Source organism: Syngnathus floridae, chromosome 13 (assembly GCF_059516105.1).
Source record: "Syngnathus floridae isolate MCC-2025c chromosome 13, RoL_Sflo_1.0, whole genome shotgun sequence".
NCBI lineage: Eukaryota > Metazoa > Chordata > Actinopteri > Syngnathiformes > Syngnathidae > Syngnathus > Syngnathus floridae.
The window spans coordinates 3,848,737-3,876,324 of NC_142425.1; the positions used below are offsets into that span (position 1 = coordinate 3,848,737).

General features: G+C 42.5%; 3 protein-coding genes and 1 long non-coding RNA gene across 7 annotated transcripts; 2 read left to right on the plus strand and 2 right to left on the minus strand.

Moving 5' to 3' along the window:
- Window positions 1-1,359: 1,359 nt before the first annotated feature.
- fetub (fetuin B) lies at window positions 1,360-4,019 on the minus strand. The gene is made up of 7 exons (XM_088393243.1): window positions 3,714-4,019; window positions 3,502-3,615; window positions 3,335-3,422; window positions 3,079-3,245; window positions 2,812-2,922; window positions 2,617-2,703; window positions 1,360-2,282 (listed from the first exon to the last, which is right to left on the minus strand). The coding sequence occupies exons 1-7, from the start codon at window positions 3,924-3,926 to the stop codon at window positions 1,557-1,559; spliced, it is 1,506 nt and encodes a 501-aa protein (XP_088249369.1). The 5' UTR covers window positions 3,927-4,019; the 3' UTR covers window positions 1,360-1,556.
- Window positions 4,020-4,025: 6 nt separating this feature from the next.
- LOC148388161 (uncharacterized) lies at window positions 4,026-10,124 on the plus strand. Of its 4 annotated transcripts, none has more exons than XR_015861975.1 (5): window positions 4,026-4,043; window positions 4,144-4,246; window positions 6,544-6,775; window positions 7,056-9,407; window positions 9,777-10,124. It is a non-coding gene; the product is annotated as an uncharacterized LOC148388161 (long non-coding RNA). The 4 variants fall into 4 exon arrangements; XR_015861976.1 differs by lacking the exon at window positions 4,026-4,043 and having other exon boundaries at window positions 4,126-4,246; window positions 7,056-7,404; window positions 7,467-9,407; XR_015861977.1 differs by lacking the exon at window positions 4,026-4,043 and having other exon boundaries at window positions 4,126-4,246; window positions 7,056-7,404; window positions 9,266-9,407.
- Window positions 10,125-14,875: 4,751 nt separating this feature from the next.
- Window positions 14,876-17,445, plus strand: LOC148388162 (regulator of G protein signaling 4-like). The gene is made up of 5 exons (XM_088394120.1): window positions 14,876-15,044; window positions 15,133-15,237; window positions 15,816-15,880; window positions 16,575-16,738; window positions 16,825-17,445. The coding sequence occupies exons 1-5, from the start codon at window positions 15,001-15,003 to the stop codon at window positions 17,065-17,067; spliced, it is 621 nt and encodes a 206-aa protein (XP_088250246.1). The 5' UTR covers window positions 14,876-15,000; the 3' UTR covers window positions 17,068-17,445.
- A 2,100-nt stretch (window positions 17,446-19,545) lies between these two features.
- Window positions 19,546-24,244, minus strand: LOC148388163 (regulator of G protein signaling 5-like). Its single transcript, XM_088394789.1, has 5 exons — window positions 24,086-24,244; window positions 23,406-23,519; window positions 22,826-22,887; window positions 21,067-21,233; window positions 19,546-20,991 (listed from the first exon to the last, which is right to left on the minus strand). Exons 1-5 carry the CDS (start codon window positions 24,127-24,129, stop codon window positions 20,827-20,829), a joined length of 552 nt encoding a protein of 183 aa, XP_088250915.1. The 5' UTR covers window positions 24,130-24,244; the 3' UTR covers window positions 19,546-20,826.
- Window positions 24,245-27,588: the final 3,344 nt, after the last annotated feature.

Below are 27,588 nucleotides of genomic sequence, written 5' to 3' on the forward strand. Positions count from 1 at the left end.
TTTATGTATAGCAAAGATAATCCAATAATTTTCATATGGGTTGAAGTGGGAACTATACGCGCCACAAATGCTGTGTTTAAGTGCTTCTATGAGCTGGAATCGTTTGATAATGCAGCAGTTATCTGCTTGTATAAGGCAGAGCCCATCTGTGTTACCCAGATGCAGAATTCCCCTCAAGGTGCTCCCAGGCACAAAGGAAAGGGGAAGTGGAGCAGCAATTGTTTATTTTCACACCACAGCTTTAGAATTTGTTTAAGCACCGCACTGAATGTCGTGCTGAAGATTTGACATGGTGAAGAACCTTACATTCTTTACAAGATTTTCTTGGTTTTAAACTGTTTACTAGGCCTATCTAGTGGTGGGAAGTATCAAAGGAACGACTTTTCTGTGCTTGGAGTATTTTCATAAGGACCTTTTGGTTTTATTTGCAATGTTTACTCCTTATTTTGGCAAAATGGGCATGTTTGGCATGACTATTTTAAACCTGCCGGGAATGAAACCCCAACAAATAAGGAAAACGCAATTAAATGCTAGCCAACGTTAGTCTGACATCTTGTGTACAGATTTTGAACTACAGAGGAAATTATGTTTGCGCTATGCCTTTTCCCCCCCCCACGTGATCAATGCCAAGGTTGAGGATTTACTGCATATTGAGGTACAATTTCTAACACAAAAAGATAAATGCCAGATTGGTTATGTTTCAATATTTAAAATCCAAAATGTACCCAGTCTGTATTTTCATGTTGCGTATCTGCAAATCTGCATCATTGTAGAAGCGAATATAGTTTTTTTTAATTCATTATGAGCTTTCAGCCTCACTGTGTGAAAAGTGAGATGAACAATGCAAACTAGCACAAGCTAAATGTATATGCAGTACAGTAATCCCTCGCTACACCACGGTTCGATTATCGCGGCTTCAGTACATCGCGGATACACCCAAATTCACAAATTCAAAATAAACCTTATGAATTGAGGAATTATGGCATGAAAGTTGCCCGCACGCCAGCAGAAGGCTGGGAGTGTCCTCACAATTGCAGTATGTACACTTGTACCAATTCATAAAAAAGTTGTTATAATAATAAGAGTTCTAAAAATATATTTACAGTATTGTACCTTGTTATAAAAAGTTGTTATAATAATAAAAGAGTTCTAAAAGCATATTTACAGTATGTACACATGTACCTTGTTATAAAAAAAGTTGTTATTATAATAAAACTGTTTTAAAAACATATTTTAACATGTTTGAAACTATTATTTAATGTTCTAATCATAACATATGCATTTATATGGTTTAATGTACACTTATTGATACACAAACAATGTATGTATGTTAAAAAAAAATCCACGATAAACGAGGGATTACTATATTCAGTTTTAATTTTCAATATGCCCTCGGCCGGTAAAAAACAAAAACAGAAAAGTGGTGGTCACTGAAAAGAACATTAGTTAATGTTAGTTTCAAGCAACAGCTGCGTATTTCTGTTATTCTTTATTGATATTGTGCAACCAAGAGGAGACGAAGTATCCAAGAACGCCACTTGCTTCCGACGCGCCATCTAGGCCGCAGCCTTGAACATGGGGTCTTCTGCAAAGAGTTCCCCAACCAGCGTTGCGCGTACGAGTGGTGCCGCACACTGAGATGAAACCGAAGCGGGGAAGGACCGAATATTCGGTTGCATCACACCGGGGATCTGCGGATCGGGCACCAGAGGCAGCACGACCGCCTCTTCGCCTGCAGGTACATTGGGCGAGGAAGGCGCGCTCGTGGCTTGGCCTAAGGCCGGAAGCACCCTGACGACGCCCTCTGGATTGTCGTGGAACGTTGTCTCGTGCTCGTGCGTGTGATGATGATGATGATGCTCGTGCTCATGCAAGTGAGCATGCTTGTGCTCGTGGTCGAGGGCAAGTTCGTGGTCGTGCTCGTGCGTGTGCATCCCTTCTTCATGCTTGTAGTTATGGTGTTGGTTGGGCGAGTCGGCACTATGATCGTGCGCCTTGGCGTGGTGGGTGTGCACGTGATCATGCCCGTGCCCGTGGTCGTGGGAGTGGTCGTGTGCGTGCCTGTGGGCGCTTCCCGCCTGATGGTCATGGGTGTGGTGGTGGTCGCTGTCCTTGGCGTGATCGCTATTGTGATGAGCGTGGCTCTTAGTGTGGTCGTGGATGTGGTCATGCGTGTGCGCAGAGTCTGCGGCGTGCGCTTGGTCGTGGCCGTCGCTGTGCGTGTCGTTGTGAACGTGATCGATCCCTGCGCCAAAGTGGACTTTCTTCTCTCGCTCAGCAGCCTGGGGGGGTGTCACCGTTCAAATGGCAATTCGACAAACATTAAAGTACACATGCAAGCAAAATCAATCCATAATGGATGACATATTTGTTCAGACATATTTGTTCAAACATTCTGGCAGGGAGGCTCAGTCACCATTATTCAATATTATGAGGTGATAACCTTTGCCACTTTTACCATGCAAGCCCATTTTATAAGGTCAAAATTCATGCTCTTTATTTAGAAATTGTTTGATGCAAATAAAATGTTATTTGATTAATCAATAAAATAATCAATTCTAAAAATATTCAATAGTGACAGCCCTAAGAAGCTAAACTGGTGTTTTATCCCCTTACCTCGGGCTCATAGATCTCACACTCTACGCTGACCTCACCATCACCAGCAGGACTGTGGAAGTGCGAGGCCTTGCAGAAACCTTTGTGCTAAAGGGAGAAAGAAAAACACAAAAGTCACGAGAAAATTAAAAAACAACCTCATACAAAAAAATAGCGCAGTGTTGTGAAATAATCGACGAGCTTGTCTTGACTGACAGAAAACTCGCACTGCATGAGTGGGCAGTTGTCCGTCTTTGTTTCTTTGTTGTTGGGGCAGGTCGTCTCCTGGATGCTGTACTCTACATGGTAATACATTTCCATGGCCATCTGGACAAAATAGCAACCAAAAAAAGTCACTTGAATGAGTGGCCAGCACAGAGAAGGTCGCTTTTTCAAATGATCTGATACTCAAATGATCAACCGTCTATAGTTGTAAAACAGATAAACTGATTTGTGTGAGGTCCTGGCAAGTGGAGGTCGTACCCCTGATGTGGCTCGGCTGATATTTCGCAGAGCAAATTGATTGGCCAATCCGCTCTTGTTGTTGAACTTCTTCAGGGATTCCGAGACGGTCTTCTGAACCTCGGCGTTATCGAAATCCACATAAGTTGAACAGTCTGGGCATAATCGGTTCACTCTCTCTGCGGGCACTAAAAAAAATATATAGTGTCTTTGTTGGCATTTTTTGTCTGATTCCAGAAAGTAAACCGAAGTGTAAAAATGAAAGTTAACAAGTGACCTGGTCTGATGATGCAATTGTACTTGTAGAGCCGCACCACCCTGTGCACCCTGTTCATGTAGATGGCTGCGTTGCACTGCCCGTACACCTGAACCACAACAAGATTGACATTGAAACCAAGTCTGGGTGGCTGTTATCGGGCCAAAACCGTGTGTGTCGCTACTAACAGGTGTTTGTTCCGTGGGGCGAGCCTCGCAGTCCTTCCAGTCCTTTCTGCTGAGCACACTGCAGTTGGTCTCGACAACATCCAAGGTCAGATAGAAGACGATTCCCGTCTCTCCCTGCAACCTCCGGCAGATGATGATGGATTCAACTCTTTTTCTCCCTGAATTACAGACATTAAAACAACTTTCTCTAACTAGTCACAGGCAAGTCTCACGTGTTTGGTGGAGTGTGCGTTGGATAAGCGATGGAGGCTCAGGATGTAGCCCTCCTGCCGCTCTTGGTTAATCTTGCTAAGAGCTTCCTTGGCGGCGCCCAGGGCCACAGCATCTTCACAAGACTCCATGGCCATGGCGTTCTGGTCCACCGGTGCACCTCGGATGGGCACGCAGCCCAAAGCCAGCAGCAATAACAAACGGCAAAACTTCATTATGGTGCAGGCGTCTCCCTCGAGTCAGAGAGATGTGCCGAGAAGTAGATGAGCGTCTTTTATATTCTGCAGCCCCCCAGAGCCCCTCCAACACACACTCGTGGGCTGCTCCTTTCGGTAAATATAACCATTGAGCCTTTAACCCCTCTCACAAGACACTGTCCAATCAGGCTTGATCTGCTGATTGATCCACGTTTGCTGATCAAATAACATACAGACTTGCATAAGAGAGCTTATCTGTTCTCTGGCGTGACGAGCAACAACAACAAATGACTTGATCTACTCACGGAATTCAATCAAGACCCAAAACCGGTTATCAGGTGCGTTAATCGCCTTTGAAATAAAGATTCTAAATTGTTTTTATTTTGTTACACAATCCGAGTCGCACGTCGCATTGCATACTGTGTGTAAAATAAAAAGGAGAGATAGCATTTTGGGCTTCAGAGTACATGGTACATGTGTGCATATGTATGTCCACTTGATAACCTAACTGACATCTGCACAAACAAGGCTGAAGATCGGCCCTATGCACTTGGAAATAAAATGAAATAAGACAATGGAAAGACAGCAAGATAAAACAGATAAGGTAGCAAGAAAAAACAAAAATAACAAAAGTTTTCATGCATTTTCCCACGACGAGTATGAAACTCATTAGACCAGTGTTTCCCAACCACTGTGCCGCCGTGACAGATATTCAACTGTGCTGTGGGAAATTCTTTAATATTAATTGTGGAGCGTATTGTAAATAGGATCACCAGACCACTGGTCAGTTAGCGCAAGGCCTGGTCAGCCACTTGCTAATCGCGCATGCATGGCTAATTGAAGAATCTTGAGATTTCATGTTGCGTCCATCTGATTGTGCTGTATCGGCACATATTCAGTTTACGTGTGTGCTGTTGTGAGCTTTAGATAACAGTGACGCTCTGACAGCCATGGTGCATTTGCGGAAATCCCAGCATGTAGGTCAACTAGAGAACCTGGATTGTTCATTTTTACCAACATAAAATACGCAGTCAAGTCGTGACACCTTGACTGCGGTCACCACTCAGCTGCTGCAAGAACAACAGAACTTTCAACGTGACTTTGTTCTTATCGTCGCAATATTTATAGACCTTTTCTAAGACATTAAACAAAGTCATGTTGATTCTTTTGGATTTTAATCACAATAATTTTCAATAGTTTATTTCGTACACTGTCTACAACATTTTTGAAAAAACTGTCACTTTTATTAAAATGAAGAAAAATATATACAGTACCTCACAAAAGTGAGTACACCCCTCTCATTTCTGCAGTGTTTTAATTATACCTTGTCATGGGACAACACTGAAGAAACGACACTTTGATCCAATGTTAAGTAGTAGTCACTGTAGAGCTTGGATAGCAAAGTAAATTTATTGTTACTTCAAAGTAACTCAAAATACAACAATGAATGTGTAAAATGCTGGCAACAAAAGTGAGTACACCCCAACTGAAAATCTCAAAATTAAGCCAAAATTGGGACCAATTAGGCATTTTTCCTCCCTGTGTAATGCGACTAGTTAGTGTAACGAGGTGTCAGGAATTCACAGCAAGTTCAACATGGCACCTCATGGCAAAGAACTCTGAGGATCTAAAAAAATGAATTATTGCTCTACATCAGGGGTCACCAACCTTTCTTAAACCGAGAGCTACTTCCTGGGTATTGATCAAGGCAAAGGGCTACACTGTTAAAAATGGCTGTGAAATCTACAGTTACTTACTGTATTAAACACAGTAAACTTACTGTGTATGATTATTACAGTAGAATGCTGTAAGTGTTACAGTTACACCTCGTAAACATGACAAAATCACAGTAGGATAAGTATTACAGTGAAAAACACAGTCGTCGAAGCATTACTGTAAAAAAAATCACAATAGCCGGTATAGTACTGTAAATAGAAAAGTAAACTACTGTATTTTTATTGTCAATGTCATTGATGAATGAACATTATTTAAATTTATATATATACATATACATATATATATATATATATATGTATACATATATATGTATACAGATACATAATAGATATATAAAATATCTCATAATGAAATCAATGATTATCATATAATTATCACATAATCATTATGAGTTTTAACTCATAATGACTTACCATGGCATTTTTTTATTCCCAACATTAAGTTTTTTCCCTTTTCTTTTTCACTGGGGGACACGGGGTGACGTGATTTATCCAATGAGGATCAAGAAAGTTCAACGATCTTGCTTCGAATGGTCAATCACGTCAAAGTAAACGGGACAAATCGCGATCTGGATCCCACAACAACATTTCTTACACAAAGCTTTGTGCTGTTCTCATTTCTCACCGACCTTGAGGTGTTCTCGTCCGGTACTCCCTATCTGGGCCTATTCCACAACACTTCGAAGAAAACAAGTTCATGCAGTTTGCCTGCACATTCTTCGCCACCCACCAATCCACACGAGCACTCCAATACTAGATATTAATATGATTATAAGTTTAACACAACCTTAAAAAATGTGTTTGCAAACTCCCGAAAGCACATTTCCCTTTAATCTGAAGCAGATCATTTATAAAATGGATTGCTGTGAAATATGATTTTTGTAATGTCTGACTTTAAGGAGAGACAATCCTGACTGCAAAAAAGTGGATGCTGTTGATCGAGGGGAGGGTCATAATCCCACCTGCTGCTCACCTGGCCGACTTCACCACTGCCTTGGCCACTCTCTTCGCCTGTTACTATGTTTTCAACCTAGAGTATCAGGTGGAAGCCTGCACTCTCTTCGCCTGTTCCTATGTTTTCAACCTAGAGTATCAGGTGGAAGCCTGCACAACATTGGAGTTTATTCAGAGGTATTAACTGATGAAATTATATACCTAACTTTATTCCCACTGGCATTTTCTATATCTCTCTTCTATAAGTGTTATTCAGGCAGTATTATCACCCCTTAATAGTAAAATAAATGTAATGCAAGTATAAAATACTGCAATACTTTATTTATTTAATTAAAACAATTTATTTTTAACGATTCTTTTAATTAATCTCCCCGCAATCACAGTTGTGATTTGCTAATTGATTACTCGTTGACATGTACATAATGTCTCAACCTCTAACTCCTATACTCATTTCAAGGAACACGGACTTCAGCAGATCCGCCGCGCTGTGTTTTGTTGAAACGTGGCTTAGCGAACGAACCCCCCACCACGCCATGGAGTTAGCTGGGTTTCGGCTAACGCGTGCAGATCGCAGCGCGGAGCTCTCCGGAAAATCAAAGGGAGGTGGTCTCTGTTTCTACATTAATGAACGTTGGTGTACTGATGTCATGGTGTTGAAAGAGTTTTGCAGCCCTCTCCTAGGAACACTTTTCATAAACTGCCGGCCGTTCTATTCACCACGGGAGTTCTCCTCGATCGTCATGGCGGCTGTTTACATCCCACCACACGCACGTGCGAGTGAAGCCACGCAGATGCTGGCTGACCAGGTGACAGACATGGAGAAACTTCTCCCAAATTCACTAATCATTGTTCTGGGTGATCTTAACAGGGCGAACCTCGCACACGAACTCCCCAGATACAGACAGCACATAACGTGTCCCACCAGAGGGGCACAGACACTGGACCACTGCTACACCGCAATTAAGGATGCATACCACTCTGTGGCTCGTGCAGCTTTAGGACTCTCGGACCACTGTCTAGTTCATCTGATCCCTGCCTACAGACAGAAACTAAAAACTTCTAAGCCTGTGGTGAGGACTGTCAGGAAGTGGACAGTGGAGTCAAGGCAGAACCTCCAAGCCTGCTTTGACTGCACCGATTGGAGAGTTTTTGAAGCTGCAAATTCAGACTTGCATGAACTCACTGACACTGTCACATCATACATCAGTTTTTGTGAGGATCTGTGTGTGCAGACTAAGACCTTCTGCACGTACAACAATGACAAACCTTGGTTTACACCGAACCTTAGGAGGCTGCGCAAAGTCAAGGAGGAGGCCTACAGGAGCGGCGACCGAGACCTGTTCAAGCAGACCAGAAACACACTGAACCGAGAGGTCAGGAAAGCCAGGAGGTGTTACGGGGAGAGCCTGGAGAGACACCTCTCTGCCAATCCTGATCCCTCAACAGTGTGGATTTGTACACAACATGTGCGGTAGGACGAGTCAGTCGACGGGGGGGGGGGGGGGCGCTAGGAATTCACTGGGGAGCCAAGGGGGCGCTAGCCTGAAAAAGTTTGGGAACCACTGCTCTACACCAACGATTTCTCCGCAAGTGACTCTTCTGTGAAGCTCCTGAAGTATGCAGACGACACCACTCTCATCGGACTGATCCAGAACGGTGATGAGACTGTGTACAGACAGGAGGTGGAGCGGTTGGTCCACTGGTGCAACCAAAACCACCTGGACCTGAACCCGCTCAAGACCGTGGAGATGACAGTGGACTTCAGGCGAGGCCCTTCACCACTTTCACCCCTCACTATCCGCAGTAATACTATTCTCTCATCAGACACCTTCAAGTTCCTGGGAACCACAATCTCTCGGGACCTGAAATGGACCGGCCACATAGACTCTGTCCGGAAGAAGGCCCAGCAGAGGCTGTACTTCCTGAGACAGCTCAAGAAGTTCAACCTGCCGCGGGAGCTGCTGAAGCCCTTCTACACTGCCATCATCCAGTCTGTCCTCTGCACCTCCATCACTGTCTGGTTTGGATCGGCCTCCAAACAAGACAAGCACAGACTGCAACGGACAATAAGGACTGTAGAAAAGATAATTGGAATCAACCTCCCATCTATCCAAGACTTGTACCTGTCCAGGACCAGGAAACGTGCAAGTAACATCTCAACAGACCCTTCGCACCCAGGTTGCAGCCTGTTTGAACTACTCCCCTTCGGACGCCGTTATAGAGCTCTGTACACTAAAACCAGCAGACACAGAGACCGCTTCTTCCCCCAGGCTGTCGCTCTGATGAACTCACACCACTCTTAGAGTCTCAGAGTCATTACTGTGCCATAACATCCTGCTTTCCACACCGTTTTTGTCTACACTGTTTGTACTATGTGTCCTCTCTGCATCCATTGCAGCCTGGTCTCCTAGAAGAGGGATCCTCCCATCTGTGGTCTTTTCTCAAGGTTTCTCATTTCCCCTAGCTGGAGTTTTGAGTTTTTCCTTGCCCTCTTGGGAGTTTAAGATCAGGGGATGTTTGAGAATATCTTTCGTTCTTCACATGTCCTGAGTGTTGTTGTTAGTCACCTAAATGTTGAACAGAGGCTGTGATTTATCGAAGTCAAATTCCTTGTTTGGCACGCTCAAACATGGCGAATAAAAAACTCTTGAATCTTGAATTTCATAGGTTTTTGGTCAGAACTAATCCTGACTCCACCAAGTGCAGTGCCAAGGAGCAGATGAGCCAGAAGACTTCATACATGAACCCCCATGTGATCTCCTTCATCAAGGACTTCATGGAGTTCGATTGGCTAACTGACTAGGTACAGGTGAGGTTCAGATAATAACTTTTGCATAGAAAGTTCAAGATGGTTTATTTAAACAAGTCATCTCAAATAGTTATGTTAACTCATGTGGTTGTTTTCCCCCATTCATTCTTAATGGCACATTCAACATTTCACATTTACGTCGTTCCAGTTTGAATTCTTTTTTCTCCGATTTAACTTGCGACATATTCCAATCTATTTTTAACTGTCTCACGAGTCATCATTACATCCCACTAATAATATAACTCCAACCTTGCTAATTGCATGAGTGTTCCTGCAGCCAGTGACACAGTTCCTATCAGGAACAAGTATCTTAACATGACACCGACATCACCATCATAATTCTTAATGTGTTTTCTTCTTTAATTTCAGGGCTCCTGTTTTGTCCAAGCCCAAGGAAGTTTTGTCTAAAAGGTTTGGTAATGTGCTTTATGTTCCTGTTCACCAAAAAATACATAATCCCGTTAACACATTTTTTGTCTGTAGTTAATTGAAATATTTTAGAATATGGGTCATTCTATTAATGATTAATATTAAATCACTGATTCAGCATTTAAATTGTACAGTGAGAAACTTAATTTACAATGATTACCTACTGTTAATAGTACTGCATTGCCATATACATTACTGTTGTATGTATTGTATGTTACATTGTATGTTGTAATGACCACTTCATTTGTTTGTACAGTAAATAAACCAGTAATGTAAACGCAACTGAAATCGCAGTATTTCATTGATATTCATTCTGCAGTTAAACAACTAATATTGTAAATGCAACTGACATCACAGTATTTAACTGTTATGTAGCATACAGTTAAACTACCCAATACTGTATATACAACCAAGACCACAGTATTTAACTGCTTTACAGTAAATACACCAATACTGTAAAGTACATCTACTGTAATATGTATTTACAGTAAGGTACTGGTTAATTGCTGCCAGTTAATTACTGTAAAATGTTTTTACAGTAAGTTACTGGTTAATTGCTGCCAGTTAATTACTGTAAAATGTTTTTACAATAAGTTACTGGTTAATTGCTGCCAGTTAATCACTGTAAAATGTTTTTACAATAAGTTGCTGGTTAATTGCTGCCAGTTAATTACTGTAAAGTTTACAGGAATTTTTTTACAGTGTACCAGTTTGACACACACTTCTGAAATAGCCAATTTGCTCAATTTGGCTTTCACTATGTGTTATTATTTTCATTTCCAGTTCACATGTGTGATTTTAACAAGATTAGCAAAAATACTGTGAAACCTTGGTTTTTGACCACAATCCGTTCCAGAAGGCGGTCCGAGAAGCGAATTGGTCGAATTCCGAATCTATTTTTTCCCATTGCAAATAATGGGAAAAAAATGAATCCGTTTCAAGACAAAACCCCCCGCCTTTTTAAAGCATTTTTTCATTTGCGCATATTTGTCCGATCGCTCAACTGCAGCCCACCGCCGAACGCGCAACCGTAGCGCTTCGCCCACCGTGCAACTGCACCGCGCTGGTCGCATTATTGTGACAGAGCCGTCGCTGAAATTCAGAAAATATTTTTAAAGACCTGATGTACTTTCCAAAATTTAAGTGGACCTAAGTGCGCAGGTAGCTTAATTTTGTCCGATCGCGCAACTGCAGCGCACCGCCGAACGCGCAACAGTAGCGCGTCGCCGACCGCGCAACTGCACCGCGCTGGTCGCATTATTATGACAGATTCGTCGCTAAAATTTAGAAAATATTTCTAAAGTCCTGATGTACTTTCCAAAATTTAAGTGGACCTCAGTGCGCAGGGAGCTTAATTTGGTCCGATCGCGCAACCGCAGCGCGCCGGGCGCTCACTGTCGCATTGCTTTAAGAGCGTCTTTTTGTTTTAGGATGGCTTTACTGCTCCCACTTGCTTTCTTTGGAGGCATGATTAGAGGTTAATACAATCATCAAAGTAACGAAAATACAATAACGGAGTCAGTCGGCATCCGGGCCGCGTGGTCGGGTTTTCTCGGGTCCTCCCGCCTCATCTCGTGAGGTTCGACCTCCAAATTTTGTTTGACAACCGAAGCAAAAATATCTCGAATTTTTTGTTCGAATTCCGATTTGTTCGAGAAGCAGGACGTTCGGAAAATAAATAGATGCAGCTCACTGACAAGTGCAGCTGTTTGAGCTAATTTTAGAACAGTCCTGCGGGCGACTCATGCGGTCCTCACGGGTGAGCTGGCGCCCGCGGGCACCGTGTTGGTGACCCCTGCTCTACATAAAGATGGCCTAGGCTATAAGAAGATTGCCAACACCCTGAAACTGAGCTCTAGCACGGTGGCTAAGACCATACAGCGGTTTCAGAGGACAAGTTCCATTCAAATCAGGCCTCGCCATGATCGACCAAAGAAGTTGAGTGCGCACGCTCAGCATCATATTCAGAGGTTGGCTTTGGAAAACAGGCGTATGAGTGCTGCCAGCATTGCTGTAGAGGTTGAAGGGGTGGGGGGTCAGTCTGTCAGTGCTCAGACCATACGCCGCACACTGCATTGAATTGGTCTGCATGCTGTCGTCCCAGGAAAAACCGGAAGGTGGAGGAGCGCAAGGTCTCCAACATCCACCAGCTCCGTGATGTCATCATGGAAGAGTGGATGAGGATTCCAGCGGCGACCTGTGAAGCTCTGGTGAACTCCATGCCTAAAAGGGTTACGGCGGTGCTGGAAAATATCGGTGGCCACACAAAATATTGACATTTAGGTCCAATTTTGAGATTTTCTGTTGGGGTATACTCACTTTTGTTGCCAGCATTTTACATATTCATTGTTGTATTTTGAGTTACTTTGAAGTAACAATAAATTTACTTTGCTATCCAAGCTCTACAGTGACTATTTAACATTGGATCAAAGTGTCATTTCTTCAGTGTTGCCCCATGACAAGATATAATTAAAACATTGCGGAAATGAGAGGGGTGTACTCACTTTTGTGAGATAGATAGATAGATAGATAGATAGATAGATAGATAGATAGATAGATAGATAGATAGATAGATAGATAGACAGACAGACAGACAGACAGACAGACAGATAGACAGATAGATAGATAGATAGATAGATAGATAGATAGATAGATAGATAGATAGATAGATAGATAGATAGATAGATAGATAGATAGATAGATAGATAGATAGATAGATAGATAGATAGATAGATAGATAGATAGATAGATAGATAGATAGATAGATAGATAGATAGATAGATAGATAGATAGATAGATAGATAGATAGATAGATAGATAAAGGGCACTAAAACTGAATACCAACGTGCACAATGACAGCAGAATAGAAAAAAAGTCATACATTAACATTTATTCAGTTTATGTGAGTTGAGTAACATTCCCTTTTTGTTTTGTTTTTAGAAGGCAATGTCGCTGTTGTTTTGACATGGTTTCTCCTTCATAACTGAAAGGCTAGACAGTTTGGGAGCTTTGTAAGCAGCCTGTGAAACAGGGGTCAACAAGTCCGGTACTCAAGGGCGTCAATCCATTCTGTTTTAGATGACCTGGTTCAAATCATCAGAATGGTTTAATAGATCTTGCTGATGAGCTGATAATTTCAATCAGGGCTGCACCTAAAACAGGCCGGATTGGCGCCCTTGAGGAGCTGGTGACCCCTGCTGTGAAAGGAAGCTGTCTTGCAAATGGTGTCAAGAGCTCTTTTGTGACGCTAGGTGGCGCCACTGCACTAAGTGCATCACACAGGGTGCCAGGGCAGCGGTGTTTTGTCTTGCCGCAAACGCAACAACTGACGTGCATCTACGCCCCTGAGTGAAAAGTGAAAAGCTCATTCACACGTCGAGTTGCAATTTGCGGTGCGATGAGTTGATAAAATTCCGAAATTATTTTCTAGATGAAACATGTTTGACGATGCATTTGCACCTCGGCATGAGCCATAATGAGACCCCCCCCTCCCTACACAGTGCTGATGCACCTTCATTTGCATCTTGGACACAATTGTGACGTGCTGCTCGTTATGTCTTCATTCTCAAAGTGCATCTTGCCTTCAAATAGTCCATTGGCTACTTTTTAAATGTTGTGCCAGTGCCTCACCAGATTGCTAAAAAAAAGAAAACAAAATGAAAAACAAATCACTTCTCTTTCTTCTCCTTGGTTAGATAAATTGGAAGGATGATCAAATCCCGAGCATCATTTTTAAATGCCCCATCTGTGTTTGATATGAACACAGAGGTAAAAGGTGTTCTGGACAACCCTTCAGCACAGCACAGAAGAGCAGAGCTCCTGGTGCACCTTGTCCCATCCATCATTTGTGGAGGCGGGTCACATCAAAGCTGCGGAGGCCGCCTCGAAGCGAAGCTGCTTTCAATCACCATGTGAACCTGCAGCACGCATACATGAAGTTCCCCACGTAGGGGCGTCACAACTCATTATTGTTCCGTGACGGATCGGGCCTCATCTTCCGTCAGTTGTGCTTTTGGGTCATTAGGTTAAAGCTGCAAACAAATGAATGAAAGTCGCCTCAACCATAAGCCTTCCTGGAAACTTCAAAACGTCTTACTGTTAGCAGCTGTAGAATTGAAAAGAGTGACTAAAAACAGTTTGTGGTTCCGTTTTGAAGGAATGGCCATGATTTACTTGTTTTGTCAGGAGAAAACATTGACTTCTGCAGCACAGAACAAATCATTTGCCTCCAAATGACGTCACGCTTTTGGACAGAGAGGAAATTCCTCATCAATTTATCGATCACACACAACTAATTTGGCTAAGGGGGTTGCAGATGGAAATTAGCTCTGAATAATTTACCAAAGGGTTAGTTGAGTCCAATAGTGTGCCGATAGCTCTACTAACAATATTCTCAGGTTTTTTTTTTACATTTACTCACTGTGTTCGACTCTGCTTTTGAGTGGAGAAGATAATAATTCTGCTAACAGCCAACAACTATTCAAGCGTTTTTCATTTGCATTCCTGCTTTAAATCAGAACCTCTGGCAGCACTGCGTGTGCTAAATGCTCGCATGTGTTTCCATCAAACACTGAGCTCAGAAATCTAAGATGCTTCCAGACGGCATCTAAGAGGACAAAAATGTTGAAGATGGAAGATAGGTGCTCTTGTGCCTCCTTTTCTTGCTTGCGTTCACATGGTGGAAAATTTTTATTGACGGCAAAACTGCTTAAGGAAAGGGACTCATGAGGCCAGGGGTTGCCAATCCGGCCCCCGAGGACCCCATTTGTAGCCCCCAGTGTGTGCCAGAGCAGTTGGCATTTTATTGCTTTTTTAAACATTTGCATATCATGAAGCATCTTCTTCAAAACCAAACCATAGGCGGTTCCCGCCAATTCTCATCTTACCAAATATCCGACCGGTAAGAATAAACAACACTGATGACAAAAAGAGAGCATCTCTCCAAGGTCCTCCCTTAGCTTGCGTTGCCCCCACCCCCAAGCGTCCACTGGGATGATTACAAATTTGAGTCAATGTGCGCTCCTGAGGGGTGGAGACAGCTTCAGCCCGCTGCCTTAAACAACCCATCGGTGCCATAACCACAGCCTCCAGCCACCGAACGAGTTTGCGCTTCTGTGGTCAAAAGAAAACAAACGGTGAAGCTTTGGGATCTTAACGTTGTACCATGTGTAAAGGACTTGCAACACTTCCTGCAACATGTCTGAAAAGGTAAGCAACAGAAAATAATGTTGGCGATGCCGTTTTTTTGTCAATCAAACAACCAAAATTGATATTTCTTTTGTCCTCTTTTGCACAGTGCCAAAGACATCAAACACAAAATAAGCTTCTTGCTCCACAAGCAAGAGTCTCAAGAGGTGGACCAAAAGCAGACAAAAGAAAAGAATGAAGAAGCTGCAGTAAGGTTGGTTGGAAGAACTTTAACTCATCCACTTTTTCAAATGAGCCAAAGATATTCAAGGTGCACAGTGAGGTCACAAATAATGATGACGTCATCACGGTCAGGTCCAATTTGAACAACTTATTGTGTTTACTTGGAGCGACGGAATCATTTTGTTATTGAATCCCAACTCAGTAGAAACACACACAGCAAACGTCATTTTCTGGATGGGACTTTAGTCGCATGCTTTGTGATGAGGAGGGCAAAAAAAAAAAGTATAAATAAATAAATAATACCCTGATGCATGTTTATGAGCCAAATTTGAGATGATCAGAAACACTTGAAGACCATCTCTTTAAAGATGGCAAATCTATAAATGGATTGCCTCAGTTGATTTGCTTAGCTGAGTAAGGTACAAAAATCATTGATTGCCAGGTCGATGCAAGCTTATCGATCATCTGCACTGATCTTCCAGTCAAAGCTCCTCAGCAAACAAGAGACAATATTTGGTCTATTCTGTACTAAATTGTATTCCAAACAGACAAAAATGTTGTTTTGTCCTGGCCATATGTTTATTAATGAAAAATAAATATTTGTTTTAGGTTGCCAACTGCTGCCGAGGTGGAGAAATGGAAGGAATCATTCAGCAATGTGATGAACTCTGAATGTGAGTTGGGAAAAAAATGCTCCACATAAATGACACTTTGCTTCTTCTTCTGTTTTTGTACACAAAGTACTTGAGGACATCAACTGGTTTCAACATGCTATTGTTTCCGGTGGTCCAAAAAACAAAACCTAAAGACGGGAGCACTGCATATGTTCTCATGCTCCGCTTCTCTGCTACGTGTCGCTACGCACTACTGGACGCTCCCTCGGGGCTTTATCACCAGTGTAGCAGCTAGTGTGTGTGTGTGCGTGTGTGTGCGTGCGTGTGTGTGTGTGTGCACGCGTGCGTGCGCGTGGGAGTGTGCGTTTGTGTGTGTAAGAGCAATGGCCTTACAGCAAACCAGCTCAGATGTGACCTGCTTCTTCCTTGACCACAATCACTTCATTTGAATGTCCTGACATGTTTTCCAAATCTTTCAAGGCCATGACATGGAATTCATTCTAGAATTTCTGTTGGATACTCTTGACCATGTTAAATACACGTGTATTGTTTAAGAAAACAAAAATCTGGCTTTGGCACAGCTAAATGATTTCATTTGTCATTTGGATTCTGCAGGTCAAAGGTCATGGTGCAAAAATGTATTGCAAACTATTTAGCAATTTAGCCTGGTCTGATTTCTTTTAATCTCAATAAAGATAAAGATGTGTGTAGACTTTTTCTATCCATTATCTTATGTATTTGATCTCTTTGTTAGTGGGTCGTGCAGTGTTTATGAGCTTCCTGAGGTCAGAGTTCAGCCAAGAGAACATGCAGTTCTGGCTTGCTTGTGAGGACTTCAAGATCACTCCAGCGTGCCAGTTGGAGAAGAAAGCAAAGTCCATCTACGGGCAGTATGTGGCCCAAGACTCTCCAAACGAGGTAACCGCATGGCTGAGAAGAGAATCGTCACTGCCTATTGTTGCAGCCACACTCTTGACACGATCGTCTCGTCATGTCTGTTGCAGGTGAATCTGGAAGGTGTGACCAGAGAGGAAACATGTCAGAACGTCATGAGCGCCTCTCCCCGATGTTTTGATGAGGCTCAGAGGAGGATCTACCTCTTGATGGAGAAAGACTCCTACAGACGTTTCCTGCACTCCAAATGGATCCTCGATTTGAGTCAGGCCAACGCTTCTGTTGTGCGGAAGAAACCAAAAAGTGACTGCGCCGCGGTGGCGACCGGGCAGGAACTGGCGGGCGGTGCCTAGACGGGAAGGAAGACGGGAAGAACGTTTCAACAACTTGCATGCAAGAAGTCGGTCGTGCTGTTAGCAAGGTTTCAAGAGCACATTTTGATGTTCAGAGAAAAAAGAAATCCTCAAGTGCAGCTTGCCTAGAGTCAGCATTTCATTATTGCCAGCTAAACATTTGTTGTTATTGCTGGAAAGCCCTCATGCTTTCCTTTTGGTGTGCTTTTGTGTTATAGGAAGCACCTTTCAATTTAGTGAAACTACAACTAATGCTTTGGATGATTTTGCATGCTGGATTACTAATTTCAAGAGGCCTTTTGTAAATTAAAATATAACATAAATTGATTTGAATATAACCTTGCATGATTATTTAACAATAAAAAATACATTTGTTAATGTAATTATTTATTAATACCTGCTCTTGTCTTTGTGTATGTGTGCGTGCGTGTGCGTGTGTGTGCGTGTGCGTGTGTGTGTGTGTGTGTGTGTATACAAATAAAATAAACAAAAGTCATGCATTGATGACATTGGGGTATTTCTTTATGTAGTCGCAAATCATGTCTTTAATTCCCATTGGGGATGGAAAAAAAAATTGAAGCTTGGATTCATCTAAACAATTGTTATGCAACTTGGAACTTGGTGCGAATTAATTTATCAAGGTGACGAAAAACAATTAGTACAAGTGGTCTGAAATGAAAATAGTTGACTTTATAATTTGAAGTGAATGATTCTTGCAGTTTTTTCTTTGCTACACTTCTTGACAGTATAGTGGTACACATAACACCCGGTCTCAATATTGCGACGGACCTGCATTCAACATAAATGAAGAAGACACAGAACAGAAAGCACGCCGCGACGCCACCATGTGCTTCTTGTTTCTTGTTTGCCGGCAGCTCTATTAGATAATGCTTGATCGGCCACAGAACGGCAGAGCTCGATCCAACATTAACTGGCTTATCACTGGATGTTCTCTTTTGCCTCCCCAGCATCAAGCCGCTAATGAAATCCTGACAGGATCTGGTCCGTTAATGTAATCATCCGTGCAAGGCAGCACGTACGCTCGGGGGCCACACGCGCTGCCACCTGTGTGCTCCACACGTGTCCAGCGTGACCGACCTGGGACAGACACATCCAAATTACGTGCATCTGGTGTGTCCAAAGCTCTTTTGTGTCTCTCGTTTCGCTTTGATGGCAAACACTGCGGGACTGAGGTGCCACAATTTGCAATAACTAAATGTCACCAACCATTGACTGTTTCATGTTATCAGATAATTCGTTCTCCTGCTCACCCGCCAGCCGGCATAGCAGCTGACGGGAACAGAAGGCAATTTAATCCGCATCATTGCGTCCATCCATCTGTCTCGAAAAACCTCTCTCAACTGATGCAAATGACAAACAGAAATGATCATGAAATTATTTGCCTCCTGCACAATAACGGATGACGTCTTTGCTAAAAGGCGGCTGTTGCTGCAAAGCTCGGAGGCCTCTGCAACAATGTGTCGAGGCTGACGTCATTGCCATCTTCAACGAGCCACTGAGGCAACATTCGGACTTTGATCATCTCAAAAACATTTGACTAAAAGGCAAAGCTGGATCACGTCATCCCCTTTTACATTTAATTAAATCTATTTAATCGTGCTCTCTTCCGGCTAAATGTACACGATATGTAAAACAAACAAGTTGTTCGAGATGTCGTTAAACCCTCTGTGACACTCGGAGGAATCTGAGATTTTCCGTCTTCTTGGAAAAGACGAAGGATGTGAGCAGGCAAGCCTCCGACGATGTTTGTGTTGGCAGACTCTCTCTGTCACATCTGTTTCCGTTCTGTTATTCACTCATCAAATGGAGTATGAAAAAAATGACAACTGGGACATATTCTCATGAAGCAAGCGTAATGGATTAGGTCATAATTTTTCCATCAAAAATAAGATGAAGATCGAGTGGAACATCATGTCACTTAAGTGCGTCAGCATCGTTAACTTCTCCAATTAGTTCAATATTATTTGCTGGCATCACGTTAAGGCTGATGCCAATTTAGGAGAAAAGGGAAGCCGAGCTTTTTGCAAGCTGCTTTTAATTATGCTCAGTCTGTGCTTGAAACATAACAAACATGTCTTCAACATGACATCATGCAAATGCTATGTTGCAATTAGGAAAAAGAAAAATAAACAATTCAATGTAATTCGCAAGATGCCAAATTCAAGTTGAACAGCAATTTTAGAGGCAGGTAAAGCACACGTGCAGGCCCATCGATTACCATTCAAAAAAATCAAGTTGTGCATATCTGTGCTCATGTTTAATTTGCTCTGCCTTTATACTGATACAAAATAAATACAAAACGACAAGTGGAATGTTTCCTCTTTTTTTAAAAAAATAAATAAAGAAAGAAAAGCCCCGTCAATTCTCCATTGATAGAATCACGGAGCCGTCATTTTGTATTCCTGAATGTTAGCCACAACAAATCCATATTTACACAAATAAATCCATCTTCACAAGTAGTATGCAGATTAATATTTATGTGCTCATCTCCAAGACGTACATGCACCATTTGCTGACATCATCATTCATCATTCTCAACGGCCCATATTCGGGCCAATCTTCTGGCCCGTTACCGATGGCAACAGACTGGCTAATCCGTGCCATCGGCTCACAACAAAAAGGACTTGACAAATGGTGAATATGGTGAATATGCAAATAATAATATTGTGTTGAGTACAGCGTTACTTCTTTGGTAATACAAAAACAAAATGATTACATACATGTGTATCGTCACACACTTTATATGACTCCGTAAATCAACTTATGGGGAATAAATAGTTTTAAAGCGCAGAGTATATGGTAGTTACGTTTTTATATTATCATCAAGATTTAGTTTTACTTTTTGCTCTGGACAATGTTATCGAAAGCATCGGTAGGGATGACGGCATCCGAATCGGAACTCTGTTTGCGGGTGTGGTGAGTAAGGGCACAGAAACGGATTGGGTACAATGTAAATAAAAGCGTGTGGGAAACAAACACCACTCCGGGTCGCTAATATCTTTGTGTATACTTTAGAAAACCATCTGGCCACAAGGTTGCCTTCTTCCAAGATGCCCTCCTACGGCTTTTCCCAGCCAAGCAACTTGCAGTTTGGTGGCAGCCGAGGAGCTGGACCACTGAGCCAACTTGCTAGCACTCTTCTCAAGGAAGGCTCTCGCAGGAGCCCAAATAGGAGCTTGGTGGACAGAAACATGTCTGTGTGTGTGCGTGTGTGTGAGAAAATGGAAAGTGGAAAAGACTAATGCTAAACAGTAGGTTCACTACCATGTAAGATACGTTGGGATTTTTTAAAGTATGCTGAAGTCGTTTTTAAAGAATTACAAAATGTGGTTTTGTCATCCACATCTAGTTTGGATGCAAAGATTGACCTTATTTCGAAATCTCTTCTTCATGAGAGTAGATTGGCGTCAACTTTGTCTAAATATTGATTTTGATGAAAGGTTCTGTTCCATGAGGAATACAATTTGGGGGTCGGGGCAATTTGATTTGATTTGAGCTGCTCTCTTGTTTATGACTTCACTATCAGTATCGTTGCTTTTTGTTTGCACCCAAACTGTTCATTCGACTTTTCTCTCATTTTGTACCAATTTGGAATATTTTTTTCTTGAATTTTAGCACTTAAAAAACTTCATTGGATTATTCTTAATTTCCATTTTTAATTGTTAATTGATGATTTTTAGAGCGAATTGAAATCCATTCTCCACCTTCCCACCCGGCTGCTCAGTCTCGGCCTGGCCTTTAGTTGACCAAAAGCTCCTGGAACTGCTCAGACCTCAGGAAACGACCGAAGGAGTCTTTCTCCATCAAGGCGTAGATTCTCTTTTGGGCCAGGTCAAAGGTTTCGGGAGAAAGATTAACCAAATTCCTCAGAGTCACATCCTTGGTGAAATGGTCAATGTTGACCTGTGGCAGGAGACCAAAGAGTCAAACTCAGCAAGTTGTTTAGTGACTCGAGATCTGAAGGGAAGCCCGACTGACCTCTTTGGGGCCCTCCGATTGAATGTAGTCTTCGTAGATCATTTTTGCCTTGGCAGCCATCTTCTCCGGATTCTTGGTCTTCTTGAAATCCTCGCAGGCCATCCAGAACTCGATATTCTCATCACTGAACTCAGACTGCAGGAAGGCACGGAAAGTAGCCAGACCATCTAACAGATAGAGGCAGGAAAATATTTAACATGCATAGTAGCGATAATCAATACCTGGCCCCTTTCGACTTTGACCATTTCGTGACCTTTCTTCGAAATGGCAATTTTCTTCATATCATCTCAATCTTTGTGGGAAACGGAATTTGTTTGACACGACAAAAACTTATCCTGGATCTCAAATGATTTGCTTACTTGTTGGAGTGAGAGCACTAAATGACTTTTGCTTGGAAAAGACCCAACCGAGTGTTGGTCCCTGCAAAACGTGAACACTATCGAGTTAAAACAATGTTTCAAGCAAATTTAGTCATGATAAGCTTTGAATGTTTGACACTCATGAAAGCAAACAAGTTGATTTGGAAAGAAATACACGCTGTTTGTTTCCCCAACGTCGTCCAGAAGCAACACAAACTCAGTTCGTTATACCGCATTGTCATCGGGCATAATGCCCTTAAAAGGTTCCATTGACTGATCAAGGCTGCGCTGGGCATGATATGCCTTCTGCTCGCCCCTCCGCCTTTTATCTGTCATCGCGACCACCGTAATGGCTGGCTCGCTTTTAAATAGCAATCAAGCTGCCGCCGAAGTGCACGCATGCCTGTTGACAAGCTGCTCGTAGAAGCAAACAAAAAAACAAGTTCACACTTGTAACCTCTACAAGGCTCAACAATGTGTTGAGGTAGCTGATTGTGAAAATGGTTGATGCCATTTGCTGCGTGGCGAACGTCTGCTGACCCTCGGCCGCGGAAGGGGCCGAGGACCGCAGAGAAGATTGCGGGCTGCTCGCTGCTGTCTCGGCCGTCACCTCTCGGACTCGCTGACCTCTGGCAGGCGCTCCAAGACATGACGGGCCAGAACAAATCTACTTTAAGTCAACTTCTCTCCAACTCAAACTTGCACTGAAGCAATCAAATTCAACCTTCACACGCACCAAAAAAATCCGACTGCCATATGTGAATACATTCTTTTTCTTATTCGATTCTTTATCTGGCTATTTATTGTTGTTTCCGCATGTTGGAGCTACGATTCAGTTGAAATGAACTTGGCGGACTATTCCAATTCTGAATTTATAAGCGTAGCACACGCAGCCGCCACGGAGCAATCCATATAAATCAAGAGCGTGCGTCTCCACAAAATGGATTTCTCTGCTGCTATCGGTGCAAGAGAAATATTTTGAAAGGTCTTCTGCTGAGTTGAAGCGCCTTGGCTATTTGCATTTCGCAACCTCTCATATCATACAAACACATTGAATTAAACAGTTGTTTGTAAAATGTTTTCAAAAGAACAAAGAGGATTTGTGTCTGGTCAATTCAAATCATTCACATGATAGTGTCTTTACTTAAAATTAAAATAAATTTGGCAGGCTGTTTATGGCCTAATGGACTCCAAATTCAAAGGAACCCTCGCCATTGTAAACAGTCTCACGGACAGACAGACAGCAGACCTCAACAAGGCATTGTTTCCTGTTGGGCAATGGCCAAGATCAGATGTTGTATAATCTTTGAGCAACTTTTGAAACAGTCAAGAGTCTTCACGTCTGGTTCAACGAACGAGTTGAGCTCCTGTGAAGCTGATAAGGGAGGGAGCGCACTTACAGTTGTTGTTCAGGACTCGCTCTAGACTCTCACGCCACTGGGAGGCCTCCTCGCACGAAGGTCTGCACACACAAAAAGTGCAGGATTTGTAAAAAAAACCAAAAACATTTGTTAACACATTCTGAAATGGGCCGTACAAATTAAACAAAACCAAAAGACAAAATGCTTCTGCTGCTGTTTTCTTGTTGCAACCTTTGAGAGACGTGACCATTCAAGCGTTTGTTCTGGAAGGGTTTGTGTGGAAACAGCTGCTGAAAATTGAGCTCACAAGGTCCATTCTGACACCGTTCGGAAAATTTGGGGTTCCACCTTTAGCAGGACGATATTCAGATTTTGTAATGAGCAAATGGAAAACAGCTCTGCTTTTTACAAAATGATTTGCACTGAGTGACAATGCAGGTGCTACATTGAAAGCGGAGAGGAAATATTTAGCAAAAACACAAACACTTAAAAAAAATAGTGCCTTTTGACAAGTCGTTTTGGGTTTGGGTTCGGTCTTGCGACTTAGCCAAACGCAAGCAAACCACAGCGGGACTTGATCTTGTCGGCTACACAAAGGTGAGGGGGAGAAAAGGCTTACTTGTGAAGCTTCTCCGGCTTCTTCTCGCTTTTCTCCGGGTAGGGAACGATGAGGTCGATTGCATTTTCCGGCTTTTGAAGCAAAACTCCCAATTTGGACTTGATCTCCTTGGCCCTGTAAAACATGAAGCAGAGGCGCAGGTTAACAGCTTGTGCAGATGCTTTTTGTTTGTGTGTGTTTATTAGACTTAATATTATTATTACACAAGGTGAAATCTAATTTTGACTTTTTGTGTTGTTGCACAGTACACACAGAACCAGATTGTGCACGTGCCGGGAGCGATATTGGCGTGGAAAGGACACGTAAACAGTGCTGATCGACTTGAGATTACTCAAGAGCTCCTCGGCAGTAGGAAGCAGAAACGGACCTCTCCAACAAATAGTTGCTGTTTTAAAATTTTGATAACTTCAGCGCTCACTGTGCTGTACAAATTTATGATAAAAAAACATTTCATGGAGTAAACAACACTAAAGAATTACTCAAAATAACAAATATGTGGAATATGAACCATAGTTAGGTAATTTTTCTCTCTGGGAAAAACAACAACCTTTTTCCTCCCAGCAGGAACACCGACATTTAGGTGCCAAGATGATTCTTTGGATTATTCTCATTTTAGCGCTAAATCAAAGAAAGCAGGTGAAGCTCTAATGATGTGAAACTTGCGGGTGGGTCGGTCTTACCTTTCAAGGCAAGTTTGGGGCAGGGCAGCTAATCCTTTACACATTTTGCAGAAGCGTCAAAAAAGTTGCTTTCACTGCTTTTGTCCAAAGTGAGCAGGAGAGTTCTTCTTGCGTTCTGGCCCAGGCTTTGAACATGCAGGGGGCTTTATGCAGCACCCCCCCACCCAACCCCTCCACCCTCCTTCCCCTCTCCGGGCTGCGGGCCAAAAGTGAAGCCAATCAGACTGGAATGTGTGCAGCCCTGGTGGCGGCAGAGTCTGGACAAAGCAGGACAGAGGAGGACAGAGGAGGACAGGTGTTTACGTGCAAACACCTTGGCAGGACTTCACATTCAGCATCCCCAATCACAGCCAAACACGTTCAGCTCTGGCAGACCTTCACCACTGAGGAACTCTTCCTAAAAAGTCTGAAATCATGATGTGATAGTTTCTTCTAATATGACTGATTTGACAACTGACTGAATGCTTGACTATTTTCTCGTGTGCTCGGGCCACAGAGGCTCTCAGCAGGCAGCAGGCTGAGGCTGACCTTTCCCCAGCGCTCACTCTGGGAAACTCCTCGACTGAGAAAGAAGTTGTTTCCCGACATTTTATATACAAACACGCGTTTTCAGTCGATAAGAAGCAACAACTTCAAATTTAATTATAAGTAGAAAGACATTGAATGAGGCCTGCTGAGATGTGAAATGTGCAATCATAAATATTATTCAAACAATTTAGTGTCACTTCCAATTATCAGCCGCCAATTATATTTGCCACGTATGTAGAAGGCAACGTTGCTTCTGTCGTCCTGTATTTATGTTGCTTGTATTGTTCAAAATGTCGCGAACCTCGTTGGCCATTAGCTTGAGCAAACACAGCAGTCGTACTGTTGAGCACACGTTTGCTTCGTGCTGGCGCTTTCCTGGAATGCACATCACTTTTCCAGTGTGTCTTTCCATTCATCCATCCTTGAATAATGAGGATTCCCCCATTTGCCCATCAAGATAAACATGCCCCCCGAGTCCCCCCCGAGTCCCCCCTCACCAGACTCACTGTGCTCCGTGACAAAGTTTGAGTCAGATTACCTCCAAGCGATTTTATGGCACTGTCATATTCAAGAAACTCAGTGAAGGCGGTTTTGTGATGCTTTACGTCCAGGAATTAGTCGTGTATTCCCATCTGAAAATGTCTTTGGTCAAGATGGCTTTGTTGAATTGCTGACACAAGGTCGGCTGACTAATAAGTGTCCGGATTCTCACGGCTTGCAGCCCACACCGACGCAAGAGGAAATTAAACGTCTCTTCCCACAGCACCATCAATTGTTTTCATGAAGATGTTTATTTGAAAGAGCTTTTTGGATCAAACTTCTTACACAACGGAAAGGAAAAATCTACACCTACTGTTTAGCTCAGATATACGACAGCTTTTGCCATTGCAAATTCAAGACGGTAGAGAAAACAATTAGTAGTTATCTGGTCTTAGAAATATAAATTTTATTCCTTTATTCCTTTAAGAAAAAATGCCACCAGAGGTCAATTTGATATACAATTTTGTGGCCACTGTTACGTAAACTGAAAACAGCAACCGCAATCATTTTTTGCATTTAAAATTAGACACGCCGAGTCTGGAGCTTAAACATTTGTTCATCTTGGCATTTGTTCATGTGGAATGTTCACACTGGAGTCACAGGATACTTCGTAACAGGAACAAAGTATTTGTACTTGATTAGTTGCAAGCGCTGCAGCAGACATGATGAATCGCGTAGGAGGTTGAGTCTGAGCGGAGACATTCAATAAACAAAACCCTCTGAGGAGTTGAAAAAAATAAATACAAGTACATGCTCATGGCCACAAGTGTAATCCTCAGCCTGCTGGGGAAACGGAATCACACTACAAGATCATAATGCAGGCACATCTTGATAATTTGTCAGACTTCAATTACACAACGTCTTATATTTTGATGAATAAATTAATTCAAGCGAGTGCCAAGAGAAAGGACAGAAGGCAGCGGCAAATTCTTATGAGCGGGGTATATGAGAGTGTCTGGAGGAGGGAATGACAACAGCACGACACTCCAAGCATGGGAAAGTTCCAAATGCGGGTCCCAAGTGGAAAGCCAATATTGAAATATGGAGAAAGCCAAAGTTCTTCTGAGGTCACATCCTCCGCCTTCTCATCATCATCATCATTATGTAAGATCCAATTGGGTTAATTATAATTAGTAATGTGATTGAATATATTTTTGCAGACCTGGAAAAAAAGTAACAATGAAATTTCCACGTTTCACAATAGGGCCTGTGTTCTTTTTTTTCATGTTTGGAGTCTTTGAACAGAAAGCTGATGTAGTAGCAGTTTTGTCTTGTCCACCCGTTCACAGGACATTCTCTACTTGTTGATCTTTTGACAGGCCAGCTGACAGCTTAAGGATTTGAAGGTACTTTTTAGACAACAGCCCTGGGTTGTCCCAAAGGTCAATTTTTTTTTTACAGGCCAACCATCATTTTTTGTCCTGCCATGTTTTATATATTTTTTAAATACGACTCGATTTACTGAGGTTTTGATGTCTTTTCATCTCTTTGCACTTTGGCCTTGACATCTCATCAACGTCACGCTTCATACTCTCTTGGTAAATCATGAGGCAAGCCGCTTGAGGAATGTCTCATCCGACGTCATCATTTGCGAGAAGCATCCACCGCACAAAGCATTCGCAGCATTCTAGAAAGATTTCTTGAGGACAGTGCTCATAAACCTTACACCCCCTCATAGGCAAAACTCCACTTTGGGCTTTGAGACAAATACAGAAAAAGAAAAGCAAATGCTTTCCACCTCCAAGTGAAATCAAACGTGAGAATCAAAATTGCTGCATTGAAAACAATGTATGAAAAATGAAAATGCATCACAAGAAATGAACACAACAGAGCAGACCGACGTCCCTCATCCTAAATACCCAGGTAATAATCATGTCCCGCTGGTGTGCTGCATGAGGCTCCGCCCACTATCAACCACCCACAAAATTGTGGGATAAAATGCACGCACTCATGCACGCACACGTAGGGCACAATTTGATAGTTTTGTGTGCCTCGACTAAGGCATAAGAATAAGAAAGTAGTAATGCTGATGTGCACAGTCCTGTCAACGGTGATGCGTTCGTTAACTAGAACCCATGAAAGGGCAGTGCAATATCAGATGTTCACCACAGGAAGGTGCAAGAACAAAACAAATAAAAATCGCCTTCAGCTCAGCCTGCGAGTCCAGGATAAATCCAGAAGACTGACATTATTTTACCTCCACACAATAATTTTTATTTATAAAAAAAATCACGAAAATGACACAAGAGGTTTTGACGAGAACATTGATGTTAAATAAAAGTCCGATTCACAGTGTCTGAGATACTGCTCTGTGTTTTTGAGCAGGGGACTCGTGATAAAGTCATTATTCGGCAGAATTGTGTTTTTAGCTGAATTGTGTTTATTGTACTGAATTTACCAGCCCACCCCACGGCTCCATCCCCAGTTAGGTAAGT